General features: G+C 38.4%; 3 protein-coding genes across 10 annotated transcripts; 1 reads left to right on the plus strand and 2 right to left on the minus strand.

The window, feature by feature from the left end:
• Positions 1–574: 574 nt before the first annotated feature.
• LOC114746213 (flowering locus K homology domain) lies at positions 575–17,690 on the minus strand. 8 transcript variants are annotated; one of them, XM_028934433.1, is made up of 8 exons: positions 17,673–17,683; positions 5,918–6,028; positions 4,816–4,979; positions 3,304–3,435; positions 2,573–2,721; positions 2,216–2,485; positions 1,653–1,847; positions 575–982 (listed from the first exon to the last, which is right to left on the minus strand). In XM_028934433.1, exons 3-8 carry the CDS (start codon positions 4,835–4,837, stop codon positions 797–799), a joined length of 954 nt encoding a protein of 317 aa, XP_028790266.1. In that variant the 5' UTR covers positions 4,838–4,979; positions 5,918–6,028; positions 17,673–17,683; the 3' UTR covers positions 575–796. The 8 variants fall into 8 exon arrangements, with proteins under 8 accessions (XP_028790266.1, XP_028790265.1, XP_028790267.1 ...); XM_028934432.1 differs by lacking the exon at positions 4,816–4,979 and having other exon boundaries at positions 3,304–3,556; positions 17,673–17,690; XM_028934434.1 differs by lacking the exons at positions 4,816–4,979; positions 17,673–17,683 and adding an exon at positions 7,875–7,879 and having other exon boundaries at positions 3,304–3,556; positions 5,918–6,157.
• On the minus strand, positions 8,101–10,218 carry LOC114746218 (uncharacterized protein At2g34160). Its single transcript, XM_028934439.1, has 5 exons — positions 9,972–10,218; positions 9,282–9,330; positions 8,724–8,786; positions 8,572–8,636; positions 8,101–8,420 (listed from the first exon to the last, which is right to left on the minus strand). Exons 1-5 carry the CDS (start codon positions 10,173–10,175, stop codon positions 8,307–8,309), a joined length of 495 nt encoding a protein of 164 aa, XP_028790272.1. The 5' UTR covers positions 10,176–10,218; the 3' UTR covers positions 8,101–8,306.
• LOC114746216 (protein WVD2-like 2) lies at positions 14,805–19,535 on the plus strand. The gene is made up of 7 exons (XM_028934436.1): positions 14,805–15,019; positions 16,421–16,889; positions 17,486–17,574; positions 17,801–17,891; positions 18,005–18,076; positions 18,284–18,394; positions 18,957–19,535. Exons 2-7 carry the CDS (start codon positions 16,425–16,427, stop codon positions 19,245–19,247), a joined length of 1,119 nt encoding a protein of 372 aa, XP_028790269.1. The 5' UTR covers positions 14,805–15,019; positions 16,421–16,424; the 3' UTR covers positions 19,248–19,535.
• Positions 19,536–19,790: the final 255 nt, after the last annotated feature.

The raw sequence follows: 19,790 nt of genomic DNA on the forward strand, positions 1-19,790 counted from the left end.
TAACCAACAATTATGATCTTTTGGCCAAAAAAATAACATGATCTCAAGTTTCTAGAATTGCTGAAAAATTGAGAAGGTATAGATGCATCGAGCAGTCTAGATTCATGGAATTCCTGTTGCAGCTGGATGCGAAGTATACTAGTCTCCTTAACATTCTCCAAATACGAAGTACAAACACTGACACAGCACTCATCTAGGTCCAGAGCAATCTTTGGCAACAAGAAGGGTCTAGAGCAAACGTTACTTCTAATACTCCTATTTTACTGTTGGCAAAAAAAAAAAAAAAAAAACTCCTATTTTACAAGTTTTGAATTTGATTTTTTAATTTCATTTGTTCAATTCTCTAACACCGTCTAATTTCATTAATAAAAATTGTTGGCATTAGCCCAGGAGGGCAGGTTCAACTAGTTGCAAACGGGAAGGCAAGGCATCACGTCCCTATCATGTCATGGGCTCGAATTCTGAGAAGTCCTCTTCTGGGAAGCGCCCCGGATTAGTCTGCACCCAATGTGATGTGGGATACCGGAAGAGTTAGCGATACCATCCTACTCAAAAAAAAAATATTGGCATTGCAAATTTTAAATGCTGACAGAAGTAACATTTAAAATTATAATATCAACATTTCACGTCAATAAGACTAGTAATATTAAGATTACAAAATTAAAAATATACTTTACAAATTCATAATACCATGAAATTTAAGAGGACTAAATGTCTGCTTTTATTATCATAATAATTAAAATAATCCATCAAATGCCATTTCACATGAAGCTAACGGATGATTGTACGGCCCCGTTTAGAACCCATAGTTTGCGCCATACCCTGAGCCATAGCCGCCGGCATGTCCTGGGTTAGACGGTGAAGATGCATAGACAGAAGCATGAGCCGAAGCCGGAGGAGCAGCGGTGTAAGAATTGAAAGCTTGGTCGGTCGCAGGCCCGCCAGCCTGTGGCTGCGATGGAGCGGCATCAGCCATAAAGTTCTGCACAACAAAATCCAAAATTACATGCTAATCAAGCGGTATAAATCAGCTGGAACACGGCATCATCTTGCAAATGAGAACTCTTTGAACAGATGAATAATGTACAGAACAATATTCATGCACGGAAATCATAAAGACCAGGAGAATGCACCAAGAGAAAAATATGAAATTACAGGATTTGCCTGCAAGTTTTTATTAAAAGTGATATTTTGAAGATTATAAGCAACAACTAACACGAGTTTTAGATCTTCTGCACTTTCTCTGCTTTAACGGAAAAATAATCTCATAAAATTAAATTTAAACTTGATCCTCGTTTTCACTTCACCCATATTCGGATATTCCCCTTGGCTTCCCCACTCTCACTCTCCCTAACGTAGCCCTTAACTATCGTCCGTTACAACAAAGTATCCATGAAAACAATTTCCAAGACATACTTCCTCCTTTGCCAGGGATGAACAGAAAATGCACGTGCTTTTGGCACGTACTTTAAATTGTTCCAAATTTTTCCTTGCTGCAGACTTGACGAAGTTCGTGTTTCAATAAGGAAAATATGAATATATACGCCTGGGGGAAGAAGAAAGGATTTGTTGCGTTCTCGATTGTAAACACAGCCAAAGGCTTTTAACGAGATATGAAGAATGAAAAACATGATGGACAGAATCAAGATTACCTGTATCAACTGCTGAGCAGTCTGGACCTGAGAAGCTGTTCCACTGATTTCAACAGTCATCTCCCCAGGAACACCCCTAGTTTCTTGTATAGAAACAGTAGCCCCGCTGATTCGTCGGATGTAGCTTATACTTGCCCCAGCAGTCCCAATAACAGCATCAGCATAAGACAGAGGAATTTGCATTTGCTGGGTGATCTGACAAAACAATGAGTCAAGCAATTTATTGCTGAGGCCATAATCAAAGAGCAAACACTCATCTATTCTATCGTCTTGAGTATCAGCACAAACTACAAAGTAGTCAAGGACCGTGTCCATAATTTGCATTCGAAAACAAGTTTCTATAGTTAATTCATTACAGCGGCCCTGTCTCACATCAGCACACATTACCTCACATAATATGCCCTGAGACACAAATATTTGTATTCAAATTGTTTGTGAGGATAATCTCAGTAGCTTTTTACTCTACACTTTAAAATACTTGTGAATTTACAGTTGATATAACTTCATGAATAGTTGCTAGGTTCCCCATAGTAACAACAAAAAAACCCTTTTAAAAAAAAAACCTGCGTGACCATGGAAGCTGCAGATTGGGTGTTTGAAGATGCACGGATGCCTATGGGAGCATCTCTTCCATAAGCAGATATACCATGATGAGACTGTTTGTCCACTGAAGGCGGCAACTCAGCTGGTGGATAAAAATTATCAAGTTGTCCTGGAGGTGGCATGTATTGCTGAGTAGGTCCGAAACCAGGACCTCCACTAACATTTGGAGGTGAAGCCCATGATTGGTGAGGTGGGAGGTGCTCCATGGGATGAGGATTTGCCATTTGCATCTGGAAAAAGAATAAGCAAGTATCATTTCTCATTTCTATTGTTTGAGATAAACCCTTCAAAAATTTTAGATTTAATCACACGCTTACATTCATTTCAAATATAGGAATTACACTGCGGTCAACAAGAAACTTCCTCAGATGGGAGGCAATTAGCTCTACTGCTTTAAGCACCCCAGTAGGATCCCCTACTACTTCAACAACCCTATCATCTTGAAGAGCAAACAGAGGCAGGTCCTCTGTAGAAGAGTACAACAAACCAATGCTTAGCAAAATGCCAAAAATATTAATTTACTTTACAAAAAGTTCAGAAAACTAAAATAAGCAACTGCTGCTCAGGACTAACAAGACCGACAGCTGTCCCCAAAATCATATCCCCGATTCTTTAACAGGGATGAAGGATGGATCCAAATGTCGCTAATGGATTGTGATGATCTAGACTAGGATGTCAGAGCAAACTGATGGCTGTTTTCCTAACAGCTGTAGCAGTGGTCGCGAACACGCTTCAGTGAGCAAGATAATTAATAGGGTGATAGAAGTCAGCGCCCACTTCTGGTATATACCAGGAAGAAGCGTCTGAATTAAGTGGTTTTCCTCCGACTAACCTTGTTATGTCTTGAGTGTTCCTATGGATGGCAGAGGTTGACGAGCTCTAATACCAATCTCTTATCCTATGGTCAAAACTAGATTGGCTATTTTTTTCAAATAAACACAATCATGAAGAACATGGAAAACAATTCTAGAATACAGATAATGCGAAACATATAGCACTAGCGCTTAACAAACAAAATAATCTTATAATAGAAGTAAGCCCAAAGAACCTGTTCCAAGAACTCTAACAATACAATTGGATTCTTCTTGGATAGATTTAACTGTTCCTCCTTGTTTCCCAATTAAACTTCCTGCTTGAGATGCTGCTACTAGTAGCCTTGTTGAGACCTTCCCACCAACACCTAAAGGAGCATGGGAAGAATCAATCTCTAAACCATCAATAACCCGTTTATGAACTCTCAATAAGCCATCCACGGCTGGAGGAAGAGATGAATCAGGTTCCTCCCTAGCAGAAACCATTACCTAATCAAGAACAACAAACAGTAATTTCAGACCATTCTTTTCGTAATAATTCTCCCTAACATCCATAGTTGCCAACGAATCACAAATAAAACAATATAGAATGGACAACCAAATATTTCTGCTTTAACCCATATTATCGGGCCAGTCAACGACAGCTCTATTTACCAAACATTGTATTCCACCAACAATCTCTGCAAGGAATTCAATCCATTCTCATGCACAGACAGGTGTTGCAGTTTTTAAAATAAATAAAAAATAAAAAAACGATAATAAAACAGCTGATACCAGCTCAACACTTCTTAAAGGTGTTGTAACTGCATTTAATTTTTTATTCTTCAATCATATTCTTATTACAATCAGCTCTTAATAAGATAAGAAAAAACATTTAAACGCTATTCATAACGTTTTGAAAAATTTGTTCAGATCAACTACAACATTTTATGCAACTTAGACACAAAAATTAACAATCTTATGCATGCTATTTATGATATCTTTTTAATATACGCTTGTTAAATTATTGCGTGAGTTGCTAGGTCATATACTAGTTTTAACTAGCATAAGTACCAAATTGAAGAGTATAGCAAAGGATAGTATCTTCTTCCCCCGTCGGAACCCTCATATCTCAATCACTTACAACACAATGTGGTCCAATCATACCCCCACCTCTCAACATATTTACTGAAAGCAATGATCAACTGCGACCAGCTCGCTAAATTCAGTGCCTCAATTGGACCGCTTATCCATCAACTTAATCTACACACATCATTTTCCCTCCATATCAATATATATAACTGAAATATAGAACCACTTTTGGTTCAAGTACCAGCAGTAGCCTGCTATTAACACATGCAATCACTCCAAATACTCACTAGATTTTCAGAAATATCCCTTGCTAATAGCATTTCAACTACTCAATAGTCTAAACATTTCCTTCAGCCTAACTCTTTCGCATTTTATTTTCCTTACCTTGAAGAAATGTGTCAACTGCTGTAAGTAATCATTCCCCCAGGACAATAAGTCATTAAACGACATAATTGATGGAACAATGACACTGTCTTCTCATTTACATAAAGAAGCTCTCCATGTGTTGAAAATAAAACTAAACAATAGTAGCTTTTAAATCCCTTTACTCATAATAACATATAGACAATAAAAAACACTAAGTATTTGTATTTGATGGTTTAACTATCGGATATAAGTTTCTTTTTCATTGCTTGCAATCTGTGGCAAGGCATCAATCATCCAGGTTCTGAATTTACCAGATCGAATGCAGAGCTTCATGATACTTTGATACAAAATATCTACATTTTTATAAACTTTTCAGCACTTCTGCTGATCCCTGCCCTGCATCTGGATCTTTGGTTCTTCATAATTGGGATCTTATTGATGATTGAGATGTTGCCTTAAAATTGGTCCACAGAACCTGCACAGATTCATTTTGTTAGAATTCATTCATCTTTTAAGGATTTTTTTTTTCTATCACTCATCTTTTCTGGATCTTCTTCCTCTTCTTCGTCTTGCTTTGATCACTGTGCACAATTAAGGCCATCCTTTAAATCATGAGCCATCTGTACATGATTTTTCTTAACTGCTTAATAGTTGAAATAAACTTCTAATTACTGTATAGGGGCACGGTAAAATACCATGAACGACTACTAAAGGAAAGACAGCCACAATCTGTTCTCCTCCTTGACATCTTTGTCAGACGCATACAAATACTGGATATTTACTATTGCCATGAACTATTCCCGAATGTTAAACATATATTTCAATTCATCAAGAAAGCCTCATCCCTGATACTTTTGGCTGTTCCCTGAGCCAATCTAACTATATCGGTAGTTTGAAGCAAAAATTAAATAGAAAAATACTTCAATTAATTACATATATAACATTATCCATCAAAAGGAGATGCACTTCATAAACATACTCTGTTTTAAAATCCACTTATTTAATAACCGAAAAAACTATAGATACGACATATGCATCATTCTGGGATTGTGACATAACTTAAGCATTTCAGTAGCTAAGAACCTGTGAAAATTTAGAGAGCATTCAACAGTTATCTCTCTTCACTAACAAGCTCATCGAGAAATGTCAAGAAGCTAACATAAACCCAATGGATTAAAAAAATAATTAGCGAAGTCCAAGTACAAAAAAAAAAGTTCCATTCTAATAGCAACCGCCCAAAAAAAAAAAGCATAACAAAAACCCCGCAATCAAAAGCGAAAATATTTCAAGGATGAAATTGATTTTGAAATTTAAAAAAAAAAATTGTCACATTTAAGCAATCCAGACAAGTCATAGTGACTGAGTTGATAAATTTACTGGAGATAATTACATGAATAGATTAAAGAAACTTACAGCCCTTTCTGAAGTCCCTGGAGGACCATCAAGAATTTTAATGCGAGCTCGAGTCTCCTCTACAATTTTTTTGATGAACTCTCCTTTGCGTCCAATTATACCACCAACCTTCTGGGCAGGAACCAACATCCGGAAGACACTCTCCCCAGGCCATCCAGGCCATTTCTTCTCACCACTTCCAGCAAATGGCTCCTCAACGTGCCCCTCTCTTTGCTCATGCTCTGAATTCTCGGTTGGTTGCTCAGCATCAGGTTCACTTAAATTTTGATCAACTTCAGCCATAGGGGTGTCACTGGTTTACTAGAAGGAAGCGAGCAAATGTATCAGAAACTGGGGAAAGACTTGACTGAGATGGGTAGCAGAACAATCATATGCACTCCAAGCAGGGCTAGATCGCTGAACTACAAAGGCAACTGATTTCCACATCAAGTGCTAGTTTTAAATTAATAACAAAAAATATACAACGATTCATTACAAATAATAAAAGAAATACTCCCAAAATGTAATCCCCCATTATTTAATGTGCTAAAAGAACTAACAAAGAAAGCAATATAGGACAAACCTGTACGCTATGTTTGGTACGGGGTTTTCGGAGGGGAGGGGAGGGAAGTTGCTCCCCTCCCCTTGTTTGGCTGGTATAATTTTTTAGAAGGGGAGGGGAACTCCCACCCTCCCCTTGTTTGGTTAAGATGTTTTTTAAAGAGGGGAGGGGTTCTTCTCCCCTCCTCTTCCCTTCTAGCCTCCCCTCCAAAAGTGGGGTTTTTTGGAGGGGAGATGAGAGATGATATTTTAATTCCTTATATGCCCTTTTGATTTGTTAACCTCTAATCAGTCATAAACATTTTTACATAAGAGAGTTCTTTTGAGTATCTAATAAGAGGTTATTAAGATAATTATCTCCAAAATTAGTGAGCATTTGTAAACTTTTTTTCTCTTCTTCTAATTCTAAGAGGCCGTTGGTATTTTCTTTCACCTTCAAGGTGTTTTCTCTTATTGAAATCTATCAACTTTTTGTACGGGGGTGAAATAATTATAACATGGTAAGAACAGTTTGTACGGGGGAGAAAAACTGTAACCAAGGAAGCGCAGAAAGTTGAGCTTAATACGATCTAAATGGCTTTCCAAAGTTTCAGTCGACAACCAAAAGTCAAATTGACATCAAACAGTCCCTTATTATATTAGATCGAAATAGATGCAATCACAAACCTATAATCCGGAAAATTGCGCGCTAATCAACGAGGGAACAGGTGCCAGAATACTGGAAGTGTGCGCCAGCTGCTCAAACTTGCCTGGGTTAATCGAAAGCAACTCAAATGAAAATTTCAAAGAAACTTTCGAGTTCGCATGGCAGGATAACGGTTAAAATTCTAGGGTTTGGGGAGAGGAAAGAGAAGGTTAGAGAACGTTGAGGTAAAAATAAATCTGCAGAACTAGGCATGGGGTTTTGGCCACAGAGAGAGAGAGAGAGAGAGCTAGGGATAGGGTTGGCCGGTTTAGAGTAATGTTCCCGCGATATTCTTTGTAAATAGTTTATGCTTCGCACGTCTTTTCTGTGTCCTTTTTAACTTTTTACGGGGAGAATGCCTCTTGGACCATTGGCCTTTCGACGCATCAACATCTCTTATGTCTTCGCTCTTCATTTTCAAATTGAAGTCCCGCTAAATTTTAGTCAGTCACCAGAAAAAAATCTCGCTCATTTTTTATTCTCATCAGTCTACTTGCCATTCTCACTGATCACCAATGACAGATAATTTATATCAAATTTGGGAAACAAAAACAGGGTTTTGGTAGTATAGAGTAGGGGTGCAATCCATATCAGACGTGAAGCATTAAAAACCCGTCTGCGTTCACTGTCCATGAAGTCCCTCATGAAACAAATAATGGTGTCGATCTTATCCACTCCGGTGAAGATACTCTTGGCTGCTATAAAGGGCTTTAAAAATCATCAGACTGAGACATCAAATTTTACTCATGTTAAACGTTCCCTTGATTTTAATACTGTTGAAGTAGGGTGCTCAAAATACATCGCATTCTTCCTGTAAGAGACAGCATTGCAGACCTAAAATTAGAAGTCCTATAAGAAAAGCTTAAAGCGGGGTTCCATCTTTGTCTACCTAGGAAGAATTGGGGAACTACAATCGGCTCAAAACCAATGATCATTATCAGTATGTGCAGCAGAGAAATATTATGAACTGTAACAGTGGAAAGATGAGCTCTACTAAGACCGCTCAGTAGCGCCTTATCATTATAACGTCACCCTTGATCTCATGGGTATCCAATGAAACAATTATACATGTTCTCTCTAGTTATCTCTATGATCGCAGAGAGTGCAAAAGAATTTGAATATTAACTACAACAGGTGCACATTATTGACAGGTTTCTACGCTATTCATCCTTTCTTGGCATCAGCAACAGCTGCTTCTGATGCAGTTTTAGTGGCAGGATTAGTTGCAGGAGCCATCAAATTGTCAAACTTCTCAGATTTTCCCAGCACAATTTCAATCTAAAAGGATCAATAAGAAGAAGTTAATTACCTATGTAAGACCTTAATTATATTGATATATCAGTTTGATCATTGACCAAGTTAATTACCGACAAAATCACAGAAGAATAAAAAATTAGGACAAATAAAGGTCGGAAGCCTTAGAGCCCACCTTAGCCTTGTGCATCAGACGACCTTTATTCTCGTCCTTGATGCCAACGGTAGATGTCGAAACTTCTGCTCCATCCCATGACTAATTAGTTGGCTTCATTCACCATGTGCAAATAAGGCATTGATAACATGCTAAGAAGAAAGAAATCTTACTCTTCTCAGTGGCGAGTCCATTGTTCTTCAAGATCTCGGCAATTGTCACCACCGTCGCGATAGCTATACAGAAACACAAAAACTTAGTTCTAACATTCATGTTAAATGCAAAGAATCACCCAGGGAAATTATAACGCCGATGCTGCACCAGCTATATGCCGTAATTTTGGATTCAGCAACCACGGGTAAGAGAAAACCAATGACAATAAAAGGATTCAAATTTCCAGACTAAACTCTTGGTGGTGCTATCAATTTCTTCACTACAAACGTACGTAGAGGCACTAAGGGGAAAGGGAATGGATCACTCTTTCGCACAGCAGCATAAAGATACTGGCATAATAAAAAAAATCGTTTAACCGTGGTGCAAAAGAACACCTCCTTTTCCAGTAGCCCTTTTTTAGGATTGAAATTGTGCGTGTGTTTCTCATATGAAGATGAATACATCCCTTGTATGGGTTACCAAAACACAATTTGTAAATTACCTTTCGAAAGAAGAAACATCTAATATCCAAGGACAACCTAACAGAAAACATATATGAGATTCAGAGAAAGATGTACCCATCCCCAGTGCAGAAAGCTCAACCTCATTGTGCTGCTGTATGTACCTCTGCATCAAAGAAGAACCCATTTGGTCATTATATACACATCCAGGAAATTATCTACCCTCATGGGTTGGGTTTCATCCTTCGTTTCAAGTATGCCATTTGATTATTTACATTATTTACTACCACGAATCGCGAAACCCCGAGCCTATTCGACCATTGGTTGCGAATGAACAAAAAAATAAAGAGTACGAGCAAGAGGAAATATATAAAACATCAAAATGCATTCGTTGCAGATGCAAGAATCGACCAAAAAGAGTGGGATCCTGAGAAGTTTAACCATCAGGACTCGGCAGATTCATAAGAACGCAATAGCTGTTTCCTAAAGTTGAACCAACAGCCGTAGAGTTTATGACAATGAAAATGTTTCATGTAGCTGTTTCCTACAACTTATGGCTTGTTATCAATCAGAAGCCAGAAATGCGATTCAAGGAGTCCAGCACAAATCATTTCGAACAACATACAGATAATGTGCCCAGAAACTCAGATTTCAGAACAAGATTCCATTTCTACAGGAAATTCAAGCGTTCTTTTGTTGTTCATTTTCTGAGGCCATTGAAGAGACTGCATTCCTTATATAATATACATATCAAGATTAAATAAATCCTGAAGAGAAGGAGATATAATAATAAAAACAGATGGGTACCTTGGCGAGATTGACGTAGAAGAAAAGCGGCTTCTTAGTGTTGGAAACCTGGATTCTGTTCTTCTTCGAGTTGTCAGTGTCTCCATTTTCAGCAAGGGTCGTTATGCTTTTCTTCTCGGCGGCTTCAGCGTTTCCATTGACGGCGACTTGCGTCACGTTTTTCTTGGGGGCTTCAGTGTTTCCATTTGCAGCAACGGTCGTCATTGTTATCGTCTAACCGTGTTATTCTATTGCGCTTTGTTGTACGGAATGCTTTGGAGCGGGAAAAGGAAAGAAAGGCTCGATCGGTAAAGTAGGGGAAATCAGTTAGAGCCAGGCTTATATAGAACGGGACTCTGGGAATCGTAAAACCAGTGAGGAGCGGACACGTGCTGGCGTCTAATGGCAAGTGGACGCGGTAAAGTGTATTGGCAGTTAGGATTAAACCTAGTGAAAGAACGAGTCCGTTATGAGGAGAGAGAAACTCTGCGTGGTGGTTATTTTTTTGAGCGGATTGACGAATAGGACCCTGCATCGACGGCCTCTAGGCCCAAATCCTCAGATGAAAAGGCCCGACCCAAAATTCTGGGGCTGACCACCGACATCGACCTCGCTTTATGTTTTGTAGCCGACTGCGAAACCAAAGGGCCATCCCTTTTTTGGCCCAAAAAAAAAAGAGACGAAATAACTCATAGCGACCGTCCCTAATTCACCTTCTCTCTGAGGCAGCATGGCGGAGGCTCTTAATAAACTTTCCCGTGCAAAAAAGACATACTCTCAGTAATGTGAACAGGATCGATTAAAAAGGATGGATCAGGTACTGAAGAGTGACAATTAAATGAAGGATAAACATTGTGTGAAGTTAGAGATCGAAGATGGCGTTTATGCCACAAACTAGGATGTAATACTAAAGATTCAGCAACATGCGGTGGTGCTGAATCATTTGGTTGATCAAAGGTTGGTAGAAAAGGGGCGTGTGGTTTTATTTTTTATTTTTTTGAATTTCTTCCCACGGTAAGGGGCGTGGTTTTATGTTGACCACAATGGTTGGGAGGGAAAGAAAGGAAATGATGCATGTACGCTGCTTTTCTATCTGTTTTAAACAATAATAAATTCATGCATGCATATGTGGCTGTGTGTAAGAATATATTGTGCATGCTTCGGGCTCTTTAGCTTCAATTGTTGGTTGGCGTGGTCCCGTTATGTGAATCCCCACTGATTTGCAGCATCTACTTTTAAGTAACATGAAGGGCGGCAGAATGATATGGTGGGGCCACACCAAATCACACGAATTTGCTCTTTGTTTCGCTTTCCTTTGACATGCGGGGCTTCTTTGCTCCACACGTGTGTGTTCCAGTTTTATTTCATTCTCCTCAGCCCAACATGTTCCGCCAACAGATCAACACGCCCAGCTCTTTCCAATGATTACTTGTAATGACACAAAATCTTTAGGCTACTCGCACACGTTGCCGGCTCTCCAATGAATGCATAGAGTTCGATATCCTCGGCTATCTCGTATAATATTTGACCGTGCCTGCCACGATATCAATCTCCCTCCCAAAGCTTCTGGCATTTGTTAGCTTGTTGTCGAGACCATTCCCACCAAAAAGATAAGGTTTTTTTTTTTTGGGGGGGTGGGTGGCCGCGTGTGTGAAATGCGATTACTCAATTAACGATGGAAAACTGAGAAAGCAGGTACAGTGTGGGATCCATGCCCTTTCAATTTATGATGACGTATATCGACTCATGGTGTCTGGTGGTGATTGGGTTCATATCCGAGCGTGTCGAGCTAGCTTTTGTAAAACCTACCGTCGTGCGAAGACAAATTGACCAGTCATGGGCCAAGCTTCCACGTCTCCCCCTGACGACTGAAGCTAAGCCAGATTCCTCCCAAGAGGACATGGTCGTCGGGGACCATATATGCGTTTACATGGGGTTCCACTCATAGTCGGTGCGATCAATAATAAAGATGAAGAATGCCGAATTAGTGGACTATACACCTCAAACTTTCTCAGCCACCATTATGTCTGCATATGTGACCATTTGTGTCGTTTTAGGGCGGTGATCATGTTCATAGTTGTCTATAATTTATGGGCTGACTGCTGGAGATGAAGTTTAGGCGTGGTAGCCAGTGATAGGACCACCGCCCGAGCCCACAGACCAGGACTGATTGATGCTTGAAGCGTGAGCAGCTTGCACAAGGAAGCCAGAATTAATGGGTTCCAATGGGGAGGGTGAGTGAAAAAGGAAAAAAGCCTCTGAAACGAGGGGTGGGATCCTTTTTTGACTTTGTGGGTACCTGAGAGCATCAGAATGTCGGATATTCAAAAGTGGATGTCTAGATTAAAGTGGTGCAAACCCAATGTCCAATTTGATATGATTACTTGGCCTGGCTTATCCGGAAACTACCAAACGTCGCCTACATGTGTGATTAACGGCAACGGCGTCTCTAGGCCGTTGGTTTCTCCTCGGCGTCAACACAGTGGCCAGCCGCAAGCTCTAATTTCTAACTAACTTCATCTTAACGCCTCCTTTAATTTATGGCATGACAAGGCAAAGATCGGCTTTTGAAAAATTGAATGCTGAGAATTTTGTCGTTCGGTGCGTTTTTTAAGATGCGTATTAATCCATATTTGCAACTTATCTCCGAACAATTTTTTAGGACTCGGATATCGTGAAATTTGAACCTCAAATGTGATTCCCATATGAACGAGGATGATGTGCATATGAAATAGATTAGGAAAAAGGTGTTTGCCTCCAATGCACTTTGAAATTCAAAAAAGGTCTTAAAGGATGAGTAAAGCGAAGAAAAGGGGGAGGAAGCCAATGAGGAGTGAGGAGTTTTGAACAGTGCTTTGCCGTGCGAAGCTTCCTCATCAGCCTCAGGCACTCCCCAATATTATCTATATGCATGGATATACACGGCACATAACTAAACAGTCAAGTCATTATTATTAGCTGACCAAAACGATCATTGAACGGCGCATTTTCAAAATCTCCTTGAAATATGAGATTTAGATTTATTCAGAGTTAAGTTTTCCTGTCTAATATCAACATGTCCCTTGTATATTACTCCCTCCGTTTCTTATTATAAGAGACATTTGATGCTTATAGTATGTTCCTAAATATAAGAGACACTTAAAAGTTGTCTCTACTTTTTTGTGTTAATTTCCTATTTTACCCATATTTATTGTCTCCAACTCACACTCTCTCTCCTTTCCACTTCTCTTTCTTTTAAGAATTTACTATTGTTCTCTCTCATGCTCTCTCTCCTTATTAATGAGGGCATTTTTAGAAAAAAAAATTATACTTTTTGCACATTAATTGTTCTTAACTAATTTTAACTGTTTTTTTTATCAACGCAATTCGGTTATTCGTCTCTTATAATAAGGAACGGAGGGAGTACCACCCGGGAAAAATAACTTCTTCAATTGCCATCTGGCGAAGTTTCGGTTAGTGACAAAGTGATTGAGCGTTAGTTAGGGAGGGACTGATATGTTGAACACTTGAAGTCAATGGCCATTTTAGTTTGGAAAATAAACAATTGCTTTTGCACATTGATGCCTAAAACGAGTTTCTTGATAACCATTAAAGGGAAATGCTGGACGAGAAGTTATCGCAGTTTAAGTTCATAATTATACACTCGTTTCAACAATAGAAAACATTTGTTCACCAAAAAAAAATTGAGTGTTTGCTCTATACATTTTTAGTGATCATAATGCAAATAATATTTTTCTATTTATTCATATAAATAAAACATTGATTAAAGTTAATTAATACTCTTAAATTATATCCCATCTTTCAAATTTAATTTTTTAACCCAATTTCACTCAACTCTCAACCTCTCTCTCCTGTCATAATTAATTAACGATGCTTATGTCAATGACATTGTTGAAAAATATTTTTTTATAGATTACAAAATAATTTATATACAAAGATATGAAAAGTCTTCAAAAAGTGTATTAAAGACGGGCTTATCATTCTCATCCTCAATGTCAGCTATGGAATGAGATTTTTTGAAAAAAAAAAACATTTTCGATCAAAAAATTACCATTTCCTTCCTAAACACGAGAGTTAGTTATTGAATTGGTTTTAGTATAAATATAAAATGTAAACAAAAGAGTTAGTTATTGAATTGGTTTTAGCATAAATGTAAAATGTCAACAATTAAGGATTACTCTTTTAGTCCTAAATATAAGACCCATATTATAGTGTAAACTAATATGATAGAGTACTATTTTCGATTCTTAATATAAGATCTAGTTAACTAATTTAAGAATATTAAAAAAAATTAGTTAAATTGCTTATTTGTCATAAATATGTGTTGTTTTTCTTAGAATATTCTTACTAATTATGCCCATTAGATATAATTATTATTTGATGAAACATTTAACATGTGCAATTATTACAATAGCTACTTTAGAAAAAATAGATCAATATATAACAAAATAAATCAGAATCTTATATTTAAAATTAAATTAAAAATTAAACTAATTTTTATATTAAACATAGGAGGAAGTACTATTTTTTTTTTCCACACACAAGATGAACTATGGTTAAATTGAAGATGGTGCTTAAAATTGTTGGATTGGGTATGGGCGCATCAAATATCACTTGCAGGGCGCAAGGCCGAATTTCCACTGCCCCCACTGCCCGTGTTATCTGTTCATTTTTTCGTCTTGAAGTTTTCAACTCTAGCGTAACTCCGTTGAAAAATCTCCCTCTGTTTAGCCCCGTCAATCCCCCGAGCCCCACGCAAGCAGACGGTGAAAGAATCGTCCCGTTTGGCGGGGGAAAAAAAACAGAAGTATCGCCGTTAAGAGTCACGGAAACTTCTCTATATAAACGTCTCTACATTAAACCAGTGGTGCGAAACTAAAAGGGAAAAAGCTTTTGTTAACCTCCCTAAAGACAAGGAATATCATTGAAACCCATTTGAAATATTTTCTATTTCGCACGCACAGGGAAGCCCAATAGCGAGCGGAGGGAGGAGGAGGAGGAAGGCCTCGAGATCCTGTCAGATCGGAGCGGAACTGGAAGCGAAAATTTCACATTATTGACTGATTCTGGTGTGATTACCGCTCTTTTTGTGTTATTATGGTTAATCTTCGTAATGTGGTATCGATCTTTGATTTTGCTGGGCCTATTTGGCTTATCGTTACATTGCTCTGGGGATCATTTTTTGTGTTGCCTTTCTTATGTGCTGTTTTGTTTTCCTTCTCGCTCGGGAGGTTGCCCATTTTGACAACGCTGGCTTAGAAGAAGCCAAGCCTATCTCTTCTTCTTTTTTATTTTATTTTTCTTACTATAGCGTTAGCCTCAGGAAAAAGGATTTTGGCAATATCGGATCCTCGTCTTTCGTCGGCTGTTCGATTTATCTGGTTAGCTGCCACTATGGGCCATCTTTTTTAATAATTGCAATATACATGTATTGGGTCAACTGGGAAAATTTAAATCTGCGGGTCTTTTACATGTTCTTCGTGTTTAATATTGTATGCCTTCCATATTTCCTGTATCTATGTCGTTGGTTTATTTCTGGGTTTGTTGGGTCCAGCTTAAGCCTTTCATTTTCTATTTTGAGCAGTTGTATTGACCAAAGCTTCTTCCTCAGCTTAAGAACCATTTATACCAATAATGAATATTGTTCTTTGTGTTAGACCTTCTGTGATCCTCTCTATTAATCAAACTGAACGGAAACGGTATCTCAGTTGAATTTATTGTTCCGGATTTCCAGGACGTAAAGTTGTCTTTACGTGTGGTTCATTCATCTTTAGATCACGTTGAGGTTGCTCTTAAATGTTTGGGCTTCATACACGAAATTTGCACGGAGCTTCGGAATGATTCTGCAATAACTGTTTGAGTCTTACCTAAAACTCTTCCAATTACCCATTTCGCCCTTTTTCACGTCGTGGCTCAAAAGGATTCTTCTTCTTCTTGTTAACATGAAGTGTTTTTTCCGTAGCGTTTAAACTGATCGGTATAATGCTTCCTTCTATGGTGGCTTCAAGTAACAAGATCATGTAAAAGAATGATTAATTCATACGAGCAGAGGGTTTAGGCCATAATAACATTGTATTCTCAATTGGGAAGTCTCATGCATATATTTTAAAATTTATTGGGAAAAGAATTTTGCCTTTACCATGTTATAACAATTTGTCTTCCACATCATTATTTCTTTTTATTTTTTATTTTTCAAGTGGATGATCTCTAGGTTTCCCTCGACAATTTATGAAGAATTATCGGTCTATAGAATTTTACTTTAGAATATTAGTGGACTGGGTTCTTTATCATTTTTTATTGAAAACAATTATGATGCTGGTTTGTCCCCTATCAAAGTTATGCTCCCATCTCATCTATAAATTTAGAATGCCTTTGTTATCCACCCCCCCTTCCAGGGCTTGCTTACAATTTTATATATTTTGTATTCACTATGTTGCTTACCCTATAATCTATTATTTTCAATAGCGCAGCGTTATGGGGAGGGAAGTTACAGGCATACATGTTGTGGACAGGAGGACGAATGCTGTCCCAGCGGCCTCAAACGGTAGGCCTAATGATAAAGTACACATTTCTCCCAAACTTGCGGCAGTTAAGGTTGATTCAAAGGATCACGAGGCAGAGGAAAGTACTGGAGCTAATTCTCTTGTTGAGAAAAGTCATGTAAAGAATAATGTTTTGGGTACTAAAAGCACAAACCATGATGGTGTCTTGCCTAAGGAGAAGAATGAGAAAAACGAAATACAGGGTATCAAAATGTTAAGTTCGCCTGCTACTAGATCCACTTCTGTGGGAGAAGATAATACAAAACACTCTGATTCACAGTTATCTGATCTGGCTGATGAGAAGCATGACTCGAACTCACGGTCTGTTGAAACTCTTGGTGTTTTGTCACCAAATGCTGACAATATTCATTCCCCCAGCTCAACAAAGAATTCACAGGTATTTCTGGTCAATTGAACATGTAGAGTTGAATAGTTCCTTTGCTTCAAGACTACTGAACATGCAGTGACAATGACGCAGTTTTTTTTTTTTTTTGGGGGCTTTGTTTCTGATATGATTTCAATATTTAAACAAACCGGTCTGATACAAGAACCCTTTAATGCCACAAAATTGATATTCCATTATTGACAAACATGCATACTTGAATTAAAGATTTGGTTGTTGATTGGGTGCAATGGTGTTGTGTGATCTGTATAGCTGACCTCATCTAGTGGGATAACGCTTGTTATTGATGTTATATTCATACTTGAATTATACTTAATTACTAGTGGAAGCTCATATACCGTGCCTAATAAATGTAAGTAGCCACTAATTAAGATTGAATCTACTACCTTTGAAATGGTATCGGCCGTAAAAAGGCAATTGGCTCCAAACATTGCTGATTTGCTGATGGCAACAGGCTTCCCTATTGATATAAATATGGTTTGTGTTGGTGGGGGCATATTTTACACTTATTGCTATTGGTGTTTGCACTCTTCTGGGAAAAAAAAAATGTCAGATTAGTGATCTGCAAATTCTTCTGATTTGTTTTTCAGCCTACTTCACCCCTTGCATCAAGAAAGCTCTTGCAATTTGAAGATAATAAGCACCGTGATGATGAGGATGATTGGTCTGTAGCTTCCTCGTATCCTCTACAATTTTATCATTTTGATAGTTTTAATCTGAAGAGAACAAGTTTTAGGTGTTTAAAATAGATATAGGAATTTGAGATTTGGCCTGCACCCGGGTGTTGGAAACCACACCCCCCCCCCCAAAAAAAAAAAAAAAAAAGGAAAACCCAATAAGGAAGGAGGTATACTTAATTACCCCCCCAATCATTCAGTCATTTGTTCTTTAACCGTTCATTTTAGTGCTACATCTGGGCGCACTGCCAGAGCTAAGGTAACTGTGGGCACAGCCCCTACATTTAGATGCTCAGAACGGGCGGAGAAACGGAAGGAGGTATTGTTTTACTGAACTGTCAACTCATATATATTCTGCTTGAGTGTTTGATATTATAGATTGAATGAAGAGGTAGTGTTGGTTCTTATCTTCATTTTGGTTTATCCATCCAGTTCTATACGAAGTTAGAGGAGAAACATCGAGCTCTTGAAGAAGAAAGAGGCCAATATGAAGCAAGGCAGAGGGTACACTAATCTTCTCTGACTATCATATACAGCGCAGCCATTTTTTGTTTTTCCATTGTTATCCTTTCGTTTTGTCTTCCCCCTGACAGAGACATCCATCACCTCTTCAATTACCCTGGGATGTGCCACGTATATCGGTTATCATTAGGTCACTAAATACACATTGAACTGAAGAAATGACATTTACTGTTTTGTTTAATGACATAGGAAGAGAGAGAAGCAGCCCTCAAGCAATTGAGAAAGTCCCTGGTGATTAAAGCAAATCCAGTACCAAGTTTCTACTATGAGGGGCCTCCACCGAAAACTGAACTGAAAAAGGTATTCTCTTTTTTCACGTGTTCTTCCTAGTTCCCGAAGAATCTGGATGAATATGACTATCATTGACGGTTCCTGAATTTGCTTGGATAGACCCCTAGAAGTCCTTCAGAGATAGCAGTCTGTTCAGAATTTAAACCTCTCATGTTGCCAAGATATTGTTAATTATTTGGCTGAGATAACTTGTACTCGTCACTAACTTGGCTGTATTTTCAGCACAGGTTTTTGGGGTTCTTGGCTTCTTGCTTCTAGGTGCTCCCATGTTTATTGCTGACTTCGTTTTTTTTTAAAAAAAAATTTTTTTATTATTTTTTTAATACATGGGTCAAGCTAGTGCTTGAAAGAGGGATTGAACCCACAACCTATCACCAACTAGGGTAAACTCCGTGCCGCCAGGCACATATAGCTGTTGGCTGCCGACTTCAAATTTAAATGTGCTTTCACGAAGGATGTTACTACATTGTTTCCTTGTTGTGTATAACGTTGCTTTTAATTCTTTTCAACTAGAAGAATGATAATCTAAACTGGTGAACGACCAAATAATCTCAGTTCTCCTTTGATACAGCCGCCGCTGACTCGACCCATATCACCAAAGCTAAGCAGGAGGAAGAGTTGTGGTGATGCTGTTACCTCATCTCCGGAAGTTTGTACTCGTGCACAGCGTCACAGCATTGGCAACTTTAAACAGGGATGCAATAGCACTCCTGTCACTAGGAAAGGCAAGGAGCAGGTCATTGGACGTAACAGCATTGGCAGTTGCAAAACCAAGGAACGACCAAAACTGGACAAGGAAACGAAAGCTGCTACTCCTAAAATCTCGGACCAGACGAATGCGGATATATCTGTCCTGTCATGAGCTTCCATCAAGTCTTATACTGACCTTCAGTTGAGAGGAAAGTAGCCTTCATGTGGGATTGTTTGCAAAAGAGATGAACCTATTTTCTTTTCACCCGGACTGACGTGTTAAACCGTTTATGCTAACTTGAATTGTATATGTTTTGTAAGTTATATTGGTGCATATCATGTTGTATGTAAAGATAGAGTTATGATCTAATACCGGACTAAATGTGATATTCCGCAGTCTGTCCGCCTCTTCCCGCTGGTGAGAGGATAATTCTATAAGAGAAAATATCTTATTGCTTTCTCCAGGACCTTATTAAGGTATGCTATACAATAACGATGCGTGTTTCTTGCCCTATTGGCAGAAATATGCGAGCAAATGCTTTAGATGGTTGATAGAGTTATGATAATATTCTCATGTTTGAAAGTTGGTAAAAACTTGAAAATGTCTCCAGAAAAATCACTGTCAAATCAAATTAGGAGCGTGGCTCATCAGACAAGCTGGCTGGAGACTTGTGACCGCATGGGAAAAAAATTTGAGATTGAGATGGGCCTTGGA

This window comes from Neltuma alba, unplaced genomic scaffold (assembly GCF_004799145.2).
Source record: "Neltuma alba isolate B1F8T4 unplaced genomic scaffold, ASM479914v2 tig00004928_pilon, whole genome shotgun sequence".
Lineage (NCBI taxonomy): Eukaryota > Viridiplantae > Streptophyta > Magnoliopsida > Fabales > Fabaceae > Neltuma > Neltuma alba.